Source organism: Dryobates pubescens, chromosome 25 (assembly GCF_014839835.1).
Source record: "Dryobates pubescens isolate bDryPub1 chromosome 25, bDryPub1.pri, whole genome shotgun sequence".
Lineage (NCBI taxonomy): Eukaryota > Metazoa > Chordata > Aves > Piciformes > Picidae > Dryobates > Dryobates pubescens.
Genome location: NC_071636.1, coordinates 17,449,911 through 17,466,967, shown reverse-complemented (window position 1 = coordinate 17,466,967; position 17,057 = coordinate 17,449,911). Strand labels below are relative to the sequence as shown.

At 46.8% G+C, this 17,057-nt stretch overlaps 1 protein-coding gene across 1 annotated transcript; it reads right to left on the bottom strand.

Annotated features, from left to right (window-relative positions):
- Positions 1-3,252: 3,252 nt before the first annotated feature.
- On the bottom strand, positions 3,253-16,957 carry LOC104299703 (solute carrier family 2, facilitated glucose transporter member 11-like). The gene is made up of 13 exons (XM_009899888.2): positions 16,948-16,957; positions 15,925-16,048; positions 14,418-14,516; positions 13,299-13,459; positions 10,949-11,073; positions 10,524-10,653; positions 10,214-10,362; positions 9,432-9,619; positions 8,243-8,353; positions 8,065-8,166; positions 6,243-6,318; positions 3,919-4,046; positions 3,253-3,528 (listed from the first exon to the last, which is right to left on the bottom strand). The coding sequence occupies exons 2-13, from the start codon at positions 15,946-15,948 to the stop codon at positions 3,322-3,324; spliced, it is 1,500 nt and encodes a 499-aa protein (XP_009898190.1). The 5' UTR covers positions 15,949-16,048; positions 16,948-16,957; the 3' UTR covers positions 3,253-3,321.
- Positions 16,958-17,057: the final 100 nt, after the last annotated feature.

Below are 17,057 nucleotides of genomic sequence, written 5' to 3'. Positions count from 1 at the left end.
GAAAGTCACACAAAGGACAGTAGCAGCTATATTGCTATATGGTTCACAGCCCATGAGATACTTGTGGAAACTCTGATGCTGAAAGAGGAGTTACAGACTCAAGATGATGGAGATAGACAAGATAGCACAGAGGATCTAAAATGACTCTAGGTGCTCATGCTGCTTGGTGAGTCACCCATGAGTCCTTTAACTGTATTGCCACTGAAAGACCCTATTCCTTGAGAAGAGCTGTAGAGGAGCTTTTTCCCCCATAATTTTTCATTAACAGGTCTGAGCAGAGAATCAGATAACTGGATTTTTTATTAAAAAAAAAAAAAAGGAAGAAAAATAAAGAAGTTGAAGAAAGGATAGCTGCTGACGTGGAAAGCTTCTGTCCAAAAGAATTGGGTCAGAGTGGCTGGAGAGCGGCCAGGCAGAGAGGGACCTGGGGGTACTGGTTCACAGTAGGCTGAACATGAGCCAGCAGTGTGCCCACATGGCCAAGAAGGCCAATGGCATCCTGGCCTGCATCAGGAACAGTGTGGCCAGCAGGAGTAGGGAAGTCATTGTGCCCTGTGCTCAGCACTGGTTAGGCCACACCTTGAGTCCTGTGTCCAGTTCTGGGCCCCTCAGTTTAGGAAAGATGTTGAGTTGCTGGAAGGTGTCCAGAGAAAGGCAATAAAGCTGGGGAGGGGTTGATTAGCTGGTATTGGATGATGGGTTGGACACGATGATCTTGAAGGCCTGGTTGGGTAAGGAACTTTTAATAGAACTAAGGGAAAAAAAGAGGGTGTATCACCTTTGGAAGAAAGGTGAGGCAACCCATGGAATGTTTAAAAATGTTACTAGGGCATGTAGGAAGAAAATTAGGGAGGCAAAAGCACATTTGGAGCTTAAACTGGCCTCTGCTGTGAAGGACAACAAAAAGTGCTTCTATAAATACATTAATAGCAAGAGGAAGGGCAAGGAAAACCTCCACTCCTTGGTGGACATGGAGGGAAATGTATCACAGGAAAAGGCAGAGGTACTTAACACCTTCTTTGCCTCAATTTTTACTAGCAGGAAAGAACATCTGCCAGACAGCTGGCCTGCAGAGCTGGCAGAAGGAGCCAGGGAGCTGCATAGTTTCCCTGTGTTCCATGAGCAAGTGATTGGAGCTCTCCTCAGCAGCTTGGACTCCCACAAGTCCATGGGACCAGATGGGATCCATCCTAGGGTGCTGAGAGAGCTGGCAGATGAGCTGGCCAAGCCACTCTCCATCATTTTTCATCAGTCCTGGCTCGCTGGAGAGATCCCAGACGACTGGAAGCTGGCCAACATGGTACCCATCCACAAGAAGGGCCGGTTGGATGAGCCAGGGAAATTACAGGCCTGTCAGCCTGACCTCAGTGCCAGGAAAGATTATGGAACAGGTCATCTTGAGTGCAATCACACAGCACTTAGAGGATGGCCAAGGGATCAGGCCCAGCCAGCATGGATTTAGGAAGGGCAGGTCCTGCCTGACCAACCTGATCTCCTTCTATGATCAGGTGACCCGCCTGGTGGATGTGGGGAGGCCTGTGGATGGAGTCTACCTGGACCTCAGCAAGTCCTTTGACACCGTTCCCCATAGCAAACTCCTGGCCAAGCTGTCAGCCCATGGCTTGGATGGGAGCACACTGCTATGGGTTAGAAACTGTCTGGAGGGCCGAGCCCAGAGAGTGGTGGTGAATGGTGCCACATCCAGCTGGCGGCCAGTCACTAGTGGTGTGCCCCAAGGATCATTGCTGGGCCCTGTGCTCTTTAACATCTTTATTGATGATCTGGATGAGGGCATTGAGTCCATCATCAGTAGATTTGCTGACGACACCAAGCTGGGGGCAGGTGTTGATCTGCTGGAGGGTAGAGAGGCTCTGCAGAGGGACCTCAACAGGCTGGACAGATGGGCAGAGTCCAATGGCATGAGATTTAACACATCCAAGTTCCGGGTTCTGCACATTGGCCACAGCAACCCCATGCAGAGCTACAGGCTGGGGTCAGAGTGGCTGGAGAGCAGCCAGGTAGAGAGGGACCTGGGGTTGTTGGTCAACAGTAGACTGAACATGAGCCCAGGCAGCTAAGAGGGCCAATGGCATCCTGGCCTGCATCAGGAACAGTGTGGCCAGCAGGAGCAGGGAGGTCATTCTGCCCCTGTACACTGCACTGGTTAGGCCCCACCTCGAGTACTGTGTCCAGTTCTGGGCCCCTCAGTTTAGGAAGGAGGTTGACTTGCTGGAACGAGTCCAGAGAAGAGCAACAAAGTTGGTGAGGGGTTTGGAACATAAGCCCTACGAGGAGAGGCTGAGGGAGCTGGGGTTGCTTAGCCTGGAGAAGAGGAGGCTCAGGGGTGACCTTATTACTCTCTACAACTACCTGAAGGGAGGTTGTAGACAGGCAGAGGTTGGTCTCTTCGCCCAGGCAGCCAGTACCAGAACATGAGGACACAGTCTCAGGCTGCGCCAGGGGAGGTTCAGGCTAGATGTTAGGAAAAAGTTCTATACAGAGAGAGTGATTGCCCATGGGAATGGGCTGCCTGGGGAGGTGGTGGAGTCGCCATCATTGGAGGTTTTCAGGAGAAGACTTGATGGGGTGCTTGGTGCCATGGGTTAGTTGTTTGGGTGGTGTTGGATTGGTTGATGGGTTGGATGCGATGATCTTGAAGGTCTCTTCCAACCTGGTTTATTCTATGTATTCTATGTATTCTATTCTATGTATTCCAACCTGGTCTATTCTATTCTATTCTAATTAAGTTTGTCAAGCTAGATGCAACAGGAGGACAACATGGTGCTGTGCATAAGAACTTGCAAAGGTTTGATAGTTCAGTTGAGTCTGGAGAAACAAAGAATTACTATTCCACTAATTTTTTTTCTTTCATCTGTTATAAATTGAACCCTAGTCAGAGAGAGCAAGCCAAGAACTTGACTATTGGCATTGCAGGGTTGTAAAAACACACACCAAAATCAGAGAGAGAGAGAGAGGACATCACCGGTCTGCCCTTTCTCTGTGGTCAGCAGAGTGTCTATAAATTCTACATGTGGTTTCAGTGTATATTAGTTGCTCTGTTAAGAAGAGATTTACACATCAGCACATTAAGCCAAAATCTTCATGATTCACAGGAGTCTCTCCTGTTAGTATCAGCCACCACCCCTTTTCTAAGCTGCCCTGGGGGGAGTGCTGAAGAAAGGTGCTGGTCTGGCAAAATGGAAACCTTGTAAGTGGCAGATGTGAAGGCTGACAGCCTATTTGGACTGACTTGCTAGCCAGAAAATTGCAAAGGCCTTTATTCCTTCCTCTGAAGAAAGCTTCACTCCTCCTAAAGACCAGTCAAAGCCTGGTGCAGAAGGTGTAATCCTCTGTGGGGTGATTTGTTATTGTTGGAACATGCTTCTTTTTAAAGTTTAGCTTATGGAATTCTTCTGTGATTTCCACAATTGATTTTCCTTTTGTTTCTGGGAGGAACAGGTGGATAATTATCCCTGAAGTGAAAAGTACCCCCATAAAGATGAGGAAGCAGAAGTGCTTGAGTCTTTCCTGCAGGGAAGAGCAAAGTGAGAAAGAGGGCAGGATGAGCAAATCTTTCCTTTTGTCATTTTCTTGACACAGTTTTTGTAGGGGGGTTCCAAAGGACTTTGAATTTGATAAGTTCTTTGCATTTTGACTTCTCACAACTATTTCAGTCTGAATCAAACACCTTTAAATCAGGTATTAGATATGAATTAAACACCTTTAAATCAGGTATTAGGTACCTTTACATTTCAGTCCTTCAGTTCTTGTGGCTTCACTTGAAAAGTGGACTGGGGAGAGCAGGTGCCCAGGCCAGTCTGGACTGACATGGCATTATCATGTCCTGCTGCTCTTCGTGCCCCCATGGCCAACTTGAGCTCAGTGGCCCTGGGGAGCATCCCAGGGACAGTCACTCACCACAATGAAGGGGAAAGTTGTTCCAATCACAAAGACGCCTGCCCAGTTGATAACTGCACCGACCACAAAGGCAGGAGGCCTGCAGGAGAGCTGGAAAATTTCAACCCTAACAGCAACTGTGGCACCAGCTGAAGGGAAAGAAGAGTAAGAACTGTTGATGTGTTTGGCTTGGACATTAATATTATGCAATCAGCAGGTAGATGCTGCTGTCATGGACTGGCATTCAAAAGACTTGAGCATGTCACCGGATTTTAGAACATAACATCTTTGTGGCATCTTAGAAACTGCCAGGGTCCAGCTTATTAAGATGGTAAATTATTCAAATGCATTTACTGGGGAGACTCAGCAGGTGGGTTGGAACTAGATGATCTTCAAGGTCCCTTCTAACCTAAGCCATTCTGTGCATCTTTCCCAGGGAGGTAGTGGAGTCACCAACCCTGCATGTGTTTAAAGGTCGTTTGGATGTGATGCTTGGGGATATGGTTTAGGGGTGAACCTTGTAGAGTAGCATCTTGGGTTGGACTTAGTGATCCTGAGGGTCTCTTCCAACCTGAATGTTTCTGTGATTCTGTGATCTCTGAGTCTATGAATGCTTGAGAAAGTCTGACATCTCATGAAAGAAGCTATGTAAGGCTGGAATAACTGTTCTTATTAACAAGAATTCCCAACATGATCCTGCAAAATCACTGTGGTGGTTTGGAAGGAAAGGCTCTGCTTTCCCTCCCCCACTGAGAAAGAGACCACGGCTAAACCCAGTCGGAGAAATGAGATTATATTTTACAAGGAAACAGATTATATGTAACACAACAAATACAGGTATTTTACAATATATACAGGAATATACAGCAAATGAACTCAACCAGAAACCAGACCCCCCACAGAGGGGGCTTCCCCCTGTGCCCCCTTCACCATCCTACCTCCCTTCTCCCCCAAAAGAGGTAGAAAAGAGATGTGGACGGTTAACAGGGCAGGAAAGGAAGAAAGGCCTGGCACAGGGAGTTAGTATCTTATCTTAGTTGGCCAGAATCCCAGAAGCAGATCCAGCCGAGAGGGACAGCGAAGGAAGGAAGACTGAGAGGAAGTTCCCAGCTCCCCTGGGTCCAATCTCACCTCCCCCCTATACTTGGCCAATGAAATTCGTTTAGAATACCAAAATATTTTACAAACATTTAGCCAGTGTGCCCCTTTCTTAAAGGCACAGCGTCAAACGGCCACAATCACCAATGAGTGATCTTTCTGGATTCAGTTCCTGGGGAGGCAAATCTTTTAAATGTTAACAGGCTTGGAAAGAAAAGAAGAGCAGGTAGTCCATGCCACAGAAAGAATGACCCCAAAGTAGATTTTCAGCACTGCTATCCATGGAATAAGATGGAACATTACAGAATATTGAATTTAAATGAATTCTTGCTTTTCTTTTTCTTTCTTTTCTTAGTTAGGAAAAAAAAAAAGTAGAAAGAAAAAAGGCAAAAAGAAGAAAAACCCCTTTCACCCATCTGCTTTTGCTTTCTCTTTTCTGTGTTTTTCTGATAAGCACGTTTTGCTCTCTTCCTTTTCTCTCATTAGCAGAACCTAAACCTGGTGGAAGTTTCTGGCCAATGATTGGACCCACAACATTCAAATAACTACAACATTAAATGAATTTACTTATGCTAAATATTATTCAACATCCTGCAGTATTTCCCTAGCCACATGAATAAACACATGACTTACAGAATCACAGCATCACCAAGGTTGGAAGAGACCTCAAAGATCATCAAGTCCAACCTGTCACCACAGACCTCATGACTAAACCATAGCACCAAGTGCCACGTCCAATCCCCTCTTGAACATCTCCAGGGATGGTGACTCCACCACCTCCCTGGGCAGCACATTCCAATGGCCATCAACTCTCCCAGTGAAGAACATTCTCCTCACCTCCAGCCTAAACTTGCCCTGGCACAGCTTGAAACTGTGTCCTCTTGTTCTGGTGCTGGTTGCCTGGGAGATGAGACCAACTCCGACCTGGGTACAACCTCCCTTCAGGTAGTTGTAGACAGCAATAAGGTCTCCCCTGAGCCTCCCCTTGTCCAGGCTAAGCACCCCCAACTCCCTCAGCCTCTCCTGGTAGGGCTTGTGCTCAAGGCCTATCCCCAGCCTCGTTGCCCTTCTCTGGACACGTTCAAGTGTCTCAATATCCTTCTAAAAACTGAGGAGCCGAGAGATGGACATGGTACTCAAGGTGTGGCCTAACCAGTACTGAGTACAGGGGCACAATGACTTCCCTGTTCCTGCTGGCCACACTATTCTTGATGCATTCCTTTATTTCTTTTGAATGAAGTACTCACCTGGCCCAGCTGCAAAGACAACTGCAAACAAAATGATCAGACAAAGGCTGCAGTATGGCATCCAGAAATACCAGTCCTGGGGAAAAACAAAACAACAAAAATCCAAATGTACTGAACTTTGGAGTGAAATTTGTTGATAAGCATAGGTGAGAAATGCTGCTTGTTTTCCAACACTGCCACCTCAAGAGAAAATAGACAGTGTGAAGAGACTGGCAGAGAAATGTGAGCAATGTGAGTCATGCTTTTTCATGTGGATGGAGCAGCTTTTTGTTAGGTGAGCACAGAAGCAGGTTGGCTAGTGCACAACAGCTGTCCAGCTTGGAAGCCTTCAATTAAAGGAAGTCTGAATAGCATTTTTGCACCTTGACCCTTGACCCTTGACCCTTGACCCTGTTCTTCTTGACCCCAAGTGCTTCCCCCTGTCCTGTAGAGCTATGGGAAGGCCAAATAACATCTTTCATCTCTTTTATTAGGTGACAGGTTCAATAACTGGTACTGAAAAGGAACTTTCCTACATCTTAGTCAAAAAAATACAAGATTTGATGCTTCAGGAAAAAAATATTTCTTCTTCCTGTGCTTGAGATCCTTAGTGAATGAAACAGAAATGGAAGTCTGCTGCCACCTTGTTCCAGGATAATTTTATGGTAGTGTCTATGGGATTGCTCTTGGATGAATGACTTGCTTCTGAAGAAGCTGTAGCAATGGAGGTGTTCAGGAGGAGACTTGATAGGGTGCTTGGTTGCATGGTTTAATTGATTAGGTGGTGTTGGATGATAGGTTGGACACGATGATCTTGAGGGTCTCTTCCAACCTGGTCTATTCTATTCTATTCTATTCTATTCTATTCTATTCTATTCTATTCTATTCTTTTCTATGACACAGTTGCAGAGGTGAACTCTATACTCTGAGGAAAAAAATGTGCATTCCCAGCATCTTCTGCAGCAAAGATAACCTCATGAAGTTCACCAAGACCAAATGCAAGGTCCTGCATCCAGGTTGGGACAATCCCAAGCATCAATATAGGCTGGACAGTGACTGGCTTGAGAAAAGCCCTGAAGAAAAGAACTTGGGGGTACTGGTGGATGAGAAGTTCAACATGGGCCAACAGTATGCACTTGCAGATCCTAGGCTGTAACAAGAGAAGTGTGGCCTTCAGATCAAGGGAGGTGATTGTCCCCCTCTACTCCACTCTGGTGAGACCCCACCTGGAGTTCTGGAACCCCTATTACAAGAAGCATCTGGAGGTGCTGGAAGGTGTCCAGGGAAGAGCCACAAGGATGATCAGAGGGCTGAAGCTCCTCTCCTATGAGGACAGACTGAGAGAGTTGGGGCTGTTCAGACTGGAGAAGAGAAGACTCCGAGGAAACCTTCTTGTGGCTTCCCAGTATCTGAAGGGGGCTACAGGAAAGCTGGGGAGGGACTTTTTAGGGAGTCAGAGAGTGATAGGATTGGGGGGATGGAGCAAAACTAGAAATGGATAGATTCAGATTGAGTGTTAGGAAGAAGTTCTTCCCCATGAGGATGGTGAGACACTGGAACAGGTTGCCCAGGGAGATGGTAGAAGCATCATCCCTGGAAGTTTTAAAGGCCAGGCTAGATGTGGCTCATGGTATCACATGGAAAGTAAGGCAGGAGTACAAGATGATTTAATCCTATGTATAGATGAGTTTGATCTTAAGGATATGAATATTCCAGAGGGTAACATGGAAATTATTTTGGCACTTTGGAGACTCACTTTCCTCTCAGCACCATGGTCCCACCTGTGAGCAAAGGTTTTCAATAGAAGAGAGAGAGAAACCTGCCATGAGAAGAGTTTCCTTACCTGTAGGGAGAGAGTAATGGTGATACCAGCAAGCAGTGAGCCCATGACCAAATAGCCTCCTCTTAGGAGCACTTTCCTGCCCAATCTCTCAATGATGGAGCTCTGAAGGACAGAAATGCTACTGGTATCAGTGCCAGAGGAGCAAATTGTCACCCATTCCCATCGTAGTGTCACTTACACAGACCACAGCAGCTACAAGTTCGGAGAGACCAACAGCAAGTGTCATGTAGGAGATCATTCTTTCCTCAAAGCCAGCTGCCTGGAGGACTTCAAAGGTGTAAAAATAAATCTGGAATAAACACATAAATCAGTAGGAAAAGAAAAAACCCTGATTTCTTACCTATATCTGTGAGACACTGCCCTGGAGAGGAGCTGCTAACCAAGGAGCTTGCTCTTCAGCTTTGGAGTGAGCTACACTCTTTTTTGGTTTCATTCGCTTTATTGGCAGACAAAAACAACTAATTAATTAGGTCCTTTTATAACTGATAAAATGCTGGGATGGAAGGACCTCTAGCTGCTGCAGTGTGATTAGGTTTGCTGAGTCCTGATTTAGGTGCCTGCAGAAACAGGTGTGTCATCAGTTCTGGAGTCCATCCAAACACATCGCTGCAGGATGAACTCTTCTTTCTCAAGAGGTGGAGTCATGAGGCGGTAAAGCAAGCAGCTTCTCAACTATCTCTGCAGAGATATACTGAGATGATAAAGATTCCAGCTTAAGCTGGATTAGACCCAGCTGTTTATTTCTTTTACAGATGTTGCTGCAGTGTGATGTTTGAGGTAGAAGAATCATGCAGGCAATTGCAAAGCTGTGACTTCAAAACTCACCCCAGAAAAGTGCTGCTGTGAGGAAGAAAGGGAGAGCTGCAGAAGCTGGCAGAGCAGTGAGCAGGCTTGTTGGTTAGCTTTAAAAGCAGAGTGAGGGTACTGCCTCCTAAACATCATGGGGTCCTGAGAGCTGGGGGGCAAAGAGCAGCAGTGGCAGAGAGCAGGAATCTAAAACTACATTGTGGATTTTGCTGCATCAAAAGTGGACTCGTTTGTAAGAGTCACAGTATCACAGGACATTAGAGGTTGGAAGGGACCTTGTGGATTCCATTCTGGGCCCTTCTGATGGCTTCCAAAAATGGTCTAACTCCTGAAGGAGGTAACTCCAGCAAGGACCTCTTAAGAGCTGGGCAAAAAAGGATGTCACGTGAGGAGCCTGGCCAAGATTTGCTGACTGCTGCTACTGCTGTAGGAGGGCTGGTAACCAGCAAGTTGTGGCCTGAGAAGCCTGAAAACAACAGAGGGAGCTCCTGGGAACAGTGATACCTCCTTTAAGGTCTTCAGTAAGTGTTTGGAGGCTTTAAGGGGGAAATGCACTCAACTGCATTGATGCCACATAGCTGAACTGTGGCGGTCAGAATAACTATCATGTACAGCTGCCAACGGATAGCTGGTTCTCTCATTAGTTCCAGGACACTCAAAATCTTGGTGTTTTTCATTGTTGCCTTCTCTTTCATGATGTCATCAGTGTCTGCTTGGTGATGGCCTTCTCCCCAAAGCTGCCTTATGGCTGTGGAGGAGAAGGAGAGCGAGACCTGCCATGTTAATTCATCTCTTGTTCGTTGCCTAAGGAGTTTGTTGAGTAGGTGATGCAAGTGTCTGGCAGCACAGCATGCATGGGCTGTGGGGTGAAGCAGAGATGTCCTCTAGGGAATTCCAGAGCCCCAGTCCTCTCCTGCACAGAGGGACAGAGCGGCCTGTTGAGGTGCAGGATCACTCCCTCCCAGCCCTCTGGTCCACTTTTCTCCCTTCTCCTCTTGGGATAAGAGCAGAGTGCACAGCCAAAAATCAGAGCTGAGGAGTGCCCTGTGGAGCCCTGCACTGCCAGCAGCCATCTGTCACTTATCACTCAGCAGCAGACTGACTGCTCAGGTGGTGCCAGCTGAATGCCAAGGCTTTTCTACTAGGGAACTGTAGTGAGAAGCAGTTTCATGTTCTGTGTGGGGACTACAATGAAAATGTACTCAGAAGGTATTCACAGAGTCATCTCAGAAATGAGCAAGGATCAGTTGTGTCCTGCTTAGCGTTTTCCATATAAGGAGAGCAAACGTCACAAACCAATTGAAAGCCAAGTGAGGAACAGGAACCTGGAGCCCTTGGTTACCTTTTTTGCAGCCTTCCTGGTCTCCTTTATGCATGAGGAGATATGGTGGGGACTCAGGGAAGAAGGGCAGAGTGACTATCTGGATGAGTGCTGGAAGTCCACAGGATGCCATCAGCATGGGCCAGAGGGACTGGCTGCCCAGCAGCTCCCTGGTGGGGATAAAATATGTGTGTAGGAAAAAAAAACAACCCAATGTTCATTGCATTGGTTTTGAGGAGAGAAAGCAAAATATGGGAAAGCAGAGGAAGAATCAAAAGGGAGAGGGAATCCAGAAATTAATTGGGTGGGTGGGAAATCAGCACTGTTATACCTTTGTCCTGAAATTTGCCCTATGGCTTTTCCCAGTGTCCAGAAGCAAGAGGAGGTAGAGTTTGCAAAGCCACGAAACTTCCTAGGGGAAATTTCCCCAACGTATTGATGATGCAGAGGGACACAAAGACCTTGAGGGGAGAATTGTGAGAGAGAAGAAAAACATTGTAAGCAGTGGAAGTAAAATTGCATGTAAATAATTAAGCCTCATGCACCAAACTGTTCCTCATATCTCAACCCACATCTGAGATTTCTCTTCATCACTGGATTTTCTAACTTATTCTACAGAAGTAGCTGAGTCCTGTCTTTATTTATTTATTTGTACAGTCCAATTCCTTGATCTTGGGAAATGTACAGCTTTCCTTTTGGGATGCAGGTGCACTGTTTTCTTAGTGGAAGGTTCTTACTTACTTTAAAATCTTTTACCTGCACTTATTCCACACATGAAGCGTCCAATTAGAATCATCTCAAAGGACTGGGCTGCTTTACTGAAGCCCATGATAGATGCTGCCACTATCATGAGCAGGTTATTGCACAGGAGACATTTCTTTCTGAAAACACAGGAAAGAAAAAAAATCTTCTGTAAATCAGAAGGGAATGGCACTTGAGCTCCCAGCATGTACAATGTCTTGGGTGGAATTGTCTTGCTAGTTTTGTGACATTATTCATCTGTGACCTGGGTGCTGCACTTTGGCTGCAACAACCCCATGCAGTGCTACAGGCTGGGGTCGGAGTGGCTGGAGAGCTGCCAAACAGAGAGGGACCTGGGGGTACTGATTGACAGCTGGCTGAACATGAGCCAGCAGTGTGCCCACATGGCCAAGAAGGCCAATGGCATCCTGGCCTGCATCAAGAAACTATTCTTGGCCAGCAGGAGCAGGGAAGTCATTCTGCCCTGTGCTCAGCACTGGTTAGGCCACACCCTGAGTACTGTGTCCAGTTCTGGGCCCCTCAATTTAAGAAGGACACTGAGACTCTTGAACGTGTCCAGAGAAGGGCAATAAGGCTGGGGAGAGGCCTCGAGCACAGCCCTGTGAGGAAAGGCTGAGGGAGCTGGGGTTGTTTAGCCTGGAGAAGAGGAGGCTCAGGGGAGACTTTATTGCCCTTTACAACTACCTGAAGGGAGGTTGTAGCCAGGAGGGGGTTGGTCTCTTCTCCCAGGCAACCAGGACAAGAACAAGAAGACACAGTCTTAAGCTGTGCCAGGGCAAGTATAGGTTCAAGGTGAGGAGAAAGTTCTTCACAGAGAGAGTCATTCGTCATTGGAATGTGCTGCCCAGGGAGGTGGTGGAGTCACCATCCCTGGAGGTGTTCAAGAGAGGATTGGATGTGGCACTTGGTGCCATGGTCTAGTAGTCATGAGGTCTGTGGTGACAGGTTGGACTTGATGATCTTTGAGGTCTTTTCCAACCTTACTGATTCTATGATTCTATGAAAATCAGCCCTTCCACATGGCTGGCACTGGGTGCTCTGTGCTCACAGTGCTGGGCCTGGGAGTTTGGAAATGAGGGGGACATGAGCATCTCCCCTATGAAGAGAGACTGAGAGACCTGGGGCTGTTTAGTTTTGAGAAGAGAAGACTGAGAGGGGATCTTATCAATGTGTATAAATATCTGAGGAGTGGGTGTCAGGGGGTGGGGTCCAAGCTCTTTTCATCGGTGCACAGTAATAAGACAAGAAGCCATGGGTTCAAACTTGAACATAGAAGATTTCACCTCAACATGAAGAGAAACTTCTTTACAGTGAGGGTGACAGAGCGCTGGAGCAGGCTGCCCAGAGAGGTTGTGGAGTCTCCCTCTCTGGAGACTTTCAAACCCCACCTGGATGCATTCCTGTGCAGACTACCCTAAGTGCTTTGGCAGGGGGGTTGGGCAAGATGATCTCTTGAGGTCCCTTCCAACCTCTAATGTCCTGTGACACTCTGATACTGTGAAACACTTCTGGGTGTTGTAGCTGAGAAAAGTCTTAAAGCTTTTCTGCCCTTGCAAAAAGCCTTATGAAGCACACATGCAGCATGTCAGAGAATGTCAGTGCTGCTGTATTTTGAGTGGCACCACCAAGAAACCCATTTGGTCTTCGTGTCCAGAGAAGGGTGACAAAGCTGGTGAGGGGTTTGGAGAATAAGCCCTATGAGGAGAGGCTGAGGGAGTTGGGGTTTCTTAGCTTAGAGAAGAGGAGGCTCAGGGGAGACCTTATTGCTCTCTACAACTATCTGAAGGGAGGTTGTAGCCAGGTGGGGGTTGGTCTCTTCTCCCAGACAACCAGCACCAGAACAAGAGGACACAGTCTCAAGCTGCACCAGGGGAGTTTTAGACTGGATGTTAGGAAGAAATTCTTTGTAGAGAGAGTGATTGCCCATTGGAATGTGCTGCTCGGGAAGGTGATGGAGCCACCATCATTGGAGGTATTTAAGAGACTGGATGGGGTGCTTGGTGCCATGGTTTAGTTGATTAGTTGGTGTTGAATGATGGGTTTGACATGACGATCTTGAAGGTCTCTTCCAACCTGGTCTATTCTATTCTATTCTATTCTATTCATCTGGGGTCTGCCTTTCCCCCCAGTCTGAGTGCCCTCATCTGGTGTGACAGGCTGGCAGCACAGCTGATTAGCCAGTGCCACAGAACAAGGGCAAGCAGCAGCACAAGCTGTTGACAGCAGAGCTAACCCTGCAGTGTTACAGCCGTGACTAAGGCTGAAAGTGTCTCACACTGAAAACCTCAACTGCAATTTCCTTAAGCTGAGATTCAGCTGACAAATTGTTTCTAAACATACATACTTGCCATACTTGACAGTCAGGTATCGACTTCCTGCGGAGCCCAAGAGACCTCCTATACCAAAGATGGAGACAGTCATAGACCACAGGAGCAGGAGGTTGTCCTGGTGGATGGGGTGTCCGTATCGCTCCAGCCAGGTTTCGTTGATGAAGGCCTTGACATGCTGAGACAGAAAAAAGGCTTCTGGTTACCAGGAGCTGTGGCTCTAGTGCAGGTATTTTATCGTACTAGGACATCATTTTGTTGTTTCATCTAAAGTCATTCTTTCAGACAGGCTCTAAGCATGTGTTAGCTAACAGACACAGTTCATTTTGCCTTTAAAAGTGGATATTCTTTGTCCAAGGGACTGAGACACAGTCTGGTGGTGAAGAGTAGTGTCAAATGAGACCTCTGAAGCAGGTACTTGAGCTGTAGGTTTATCGGGGAGATAAGATGCCACCCCAAGCATAGTGTATCTGAGGAGAGGGGTTTGGAGCACAAGCCCTATGAGGAGAGGCTGAGGGAGCTGGGGGTGCTTAGCCTGAAGAAGAGGAGGCTCAGGGGAGACCTTCTTGCTGTCTACAACTACCTGAAGGGAGGTTGTAGCCAGGAGGGGGTTGGTCTCTTCTCCCAGGCAATCAGCACCAGAACAAGAGGACATGGTCTCAAGCTGCGCCAGGGGAAGTTTAGGCTGGATGTTAGAGAGATTTGCCATTGGAATGTGCTGCCCAGGGAGGTGGTGGAGTCACCATCACTGGAGGTGTTTAGGAAGAGACTGGATGGGGTGCTTGGTGCCATGGTTTAGTTGATTTGATAGTGTTGGGCGATAGGTTGGACTCGATGATCTCAAAGGTCTTTTCCAAACTGGTTAATTCTATTCTACTTCTATTCTATTCTATTCTATTCTATTCTATTCTATTCTATTCTATTCTATTCTATCCTAAAACCAAGTTGCAGGCCTCTCTCTTCTTCCATTTCCAAAACTTTGACATGCTTTACCTGACAGCACAGTAATAGGAAAGAATGATGAGAGGAGAGTGCTGTGGGTGAACCCTTGCTGACTGCCACAAGAGAGCATCCTTAGGCCAGGAAAGTAGGCTCAGTGCCACACTTAAGATTTGTGCCATGTGCTCTTTGCCTACCTGAGACATGTAGGTGATGGTAGAAATCTGAAAGCCGATCTGGAATGTTCCACCAATGCCCAGGACAGTGAGCATTTGGAAGAGTCCCCTGTACTGCACCTGCAGACAAGGAAAAAAGTCTTCTTAGCGAGGCAGCTGCATCAGGCTGGTCTTGGAATGCATCTTCCATTTGCTCCAGAGATTTGCAGATAAGCATGATCCCTCTGCATGCCCTGCTGTGAAGGGTGCATCCTCCTGTGATTTCCCTACATCCAGCCTTGTCCAGTGGAAACCTTTGCATGTCCTTCCTCTTATTGATAATTAATCCACAGAGTAGTAAGCTGAAGGTCATCCAGGGCTAATACTTTCCAGGGTGGGTTTGAGGAGGGAGGTCTTACTTTCCTCTTTGCTATCTGGACGGTGGCCAGGCTAGCTGCAGCTCAGACCTGTGCCCACAGTAGTACCCAAGACCTTTCCTGTCTTATCTGAGAAAGCAGCTGCTGTGCTAGCTACCTTACAGGCCCCTGAGTGATCCTTCAATTCAAGCTGTGTGGCAAAGCCTCCTGAAACCACAGGGGGAAAAAAATTAAACTTCTAAAAATTAAAACACCACCACCACCACCACACAAAAAATCCACAGAAAACCAGAACACTGAAATGGGTCAAAAAGAGAGGCTGATACCTCTTGCAGCATGTTTTTTTTACTCTGGTTTCTGTCAGTGTGGCAGCTTTTGAAAAGCCTTATTTATTTTTTCACACAGATGGAGAGGAGGGAGCAGTAAGGAAAAGTGTTGGGGCAGAATTTCCTTTCTGCACTGGTTCTGCTGAGCTCTGCTGTAGGAAGTTAGGGTCCTCTCTGGCTGTTGTTGCTCCTCCTGCCCTTCTCAAGCAGCATTGCTCATCTTAGCCTCTTGGGGGCTTGGGAACAGAACTAGTCAGTTACAGAACTAGTCAGCTACAGATCTGAAAATGCACATCCTGCCCGGGGGCCAGGTTTGCACTGCAGCAGCATAGTGAATAAGCCCTACGTGAATGAAAGCCTTTCAGAGGAGCCCTGCCATATTCCTCCTCCCTGCATGACAGGGCTGCCTCGCTCATGTATGAGGGTTCAAGGCTCAACCATAAATAAATGTGGATAAATATGTTGCAGACTCCCACAAGTATCTCTGTCAAGATGCCACATCTGCCAACACCCAGTCCTTGTTCCCTTCCTTTCAAAACCTCTGCCTGCCAGCTCTTGCACTAAATAATTAGTGAGAGGTTTAAGAAAAGTCCATGTTAGCAGGTAAGCAAAGCAAAGATGTTTGAGGATAAGCAAATATTTTCCAGTACACAAAAACATTTCAGAAATGTTAGTGTATTGATAAAAATATGGATGGCAGAGCATCTGAGGTGAAATACCTGCAAAACCTCTTCTGAGGTGCCTTTTGTGAATAGGAGCCTGGCTGTTTTGGCTGATTAGGTTTGCTCTCCAACAGCAGCAGCGTACAACAACCTCACAGCTGCACATACCTCACCAGGTACTTACCAGGTCTGCTAGGAAGCCTGTCATGTCTGGCTAGGGGCTGGTTGTCCAGTGTGTGATGTGTCTCTGTCATCACAGGATTCTGTGTCTCTGTCCCCTGCCTGCTGGTGCCGCAGGGAGCATTTGGCTTCAGAGAGCAGAGTTAAATTTTTACTCTTTCATCTTCCCTCACTTATATTTACGTCAACTGGCCAAAGTTAACGCTGCTGGATTAAATATTTTAGGAAATAATTGTATCTAGTCCAGTCCCCAGGGGGAAATTTTCAAAACAGGGGAAGTTTTGCACCTTGGGGGCATCCAAGGATCTGGAAAGGGAAAGGAGAACAGTTCAGGAAAGGAAAAAAAAAATCTGAACATTTTTCCAGGAAGAGTAAACTCCTGTATTTCTACAATTCAGAGTGAGGAGTGTGTCTGCCATAATCTGCACAAAGCAAAAAGCAGCTGGTACCATTATTTATTATTAGGTGAAGTATGTGGTGTTCTCTTGAGGATTCATTGGCATAGCAAATGTAATTTATTAGATGAAAAATAGGAACTTGGTGGTTTCTTCCAGGTTTGGTGTTGAGACTTTGAGTTTGTTATAATCCAGATCTCTCAATTAAATTGGGATAGCAAAATCCCAGAGACTGGAACTAAAGAAGACACTTGGGCATAAAACATTTCCTAAGTGAAATCTCTAAATTGAGAATCGTAGACTCATAAGATCATAGAATGATTTGAGTTGGAGGGGACCTCTAAAAGTCCTCCAGTCCAGCCCCCCTGCAGTCAGCAGAGACATCCTCCACTGCATCAGGTTGCTCAGAGCCTTGTCCAGCCTGACCTTGAATATCTCCAGGGATGGGGCTTCAACTATCTCCCTGGGCAACCTATGCCAGCATTCCACCACCCTCATGGTACAGAACTTGTTCCTAACACCCAATCCAAACCTGCTCTTCTTTCATTTCAAATCATTGCCCCTGGTCCTCTCAATGACATGGAAGCAGTAGTACAAAGATGAGAAAGATAAACCAAAAATGCCTAGCTTACTTGTTTGATCTCTGCCTTTGAGTAAAACAGAGGAAGGATGAGTAGTCAACACAATTCGAGATGTTGCTTGCAGAAGGGTGAGAAAGAGAGGCCTTGGCATGGAGTTAAAA

Coding starts and splice junctions, on each gene's coding strand:
- LOC104299703 (XM_009899888.2), bottom strand. CDS start 15,948: ATGACAGGCTTCCTAGCAGACCTG. Junction 10,654..10,948: donor CATGTGTGGAATAAGTGCAG/GTAAAAGATTTT, acceptor TCTCCCCTCAAG/GTCTTTGTGTCCCTCTGCAT. Junction 8,354..9,431: donor AGCTATGTGGCATCAATGCA/GTTGAGTGCATT, acceptor TGTTTATTCCAG/ATTTATTTTTACACCTTTGA.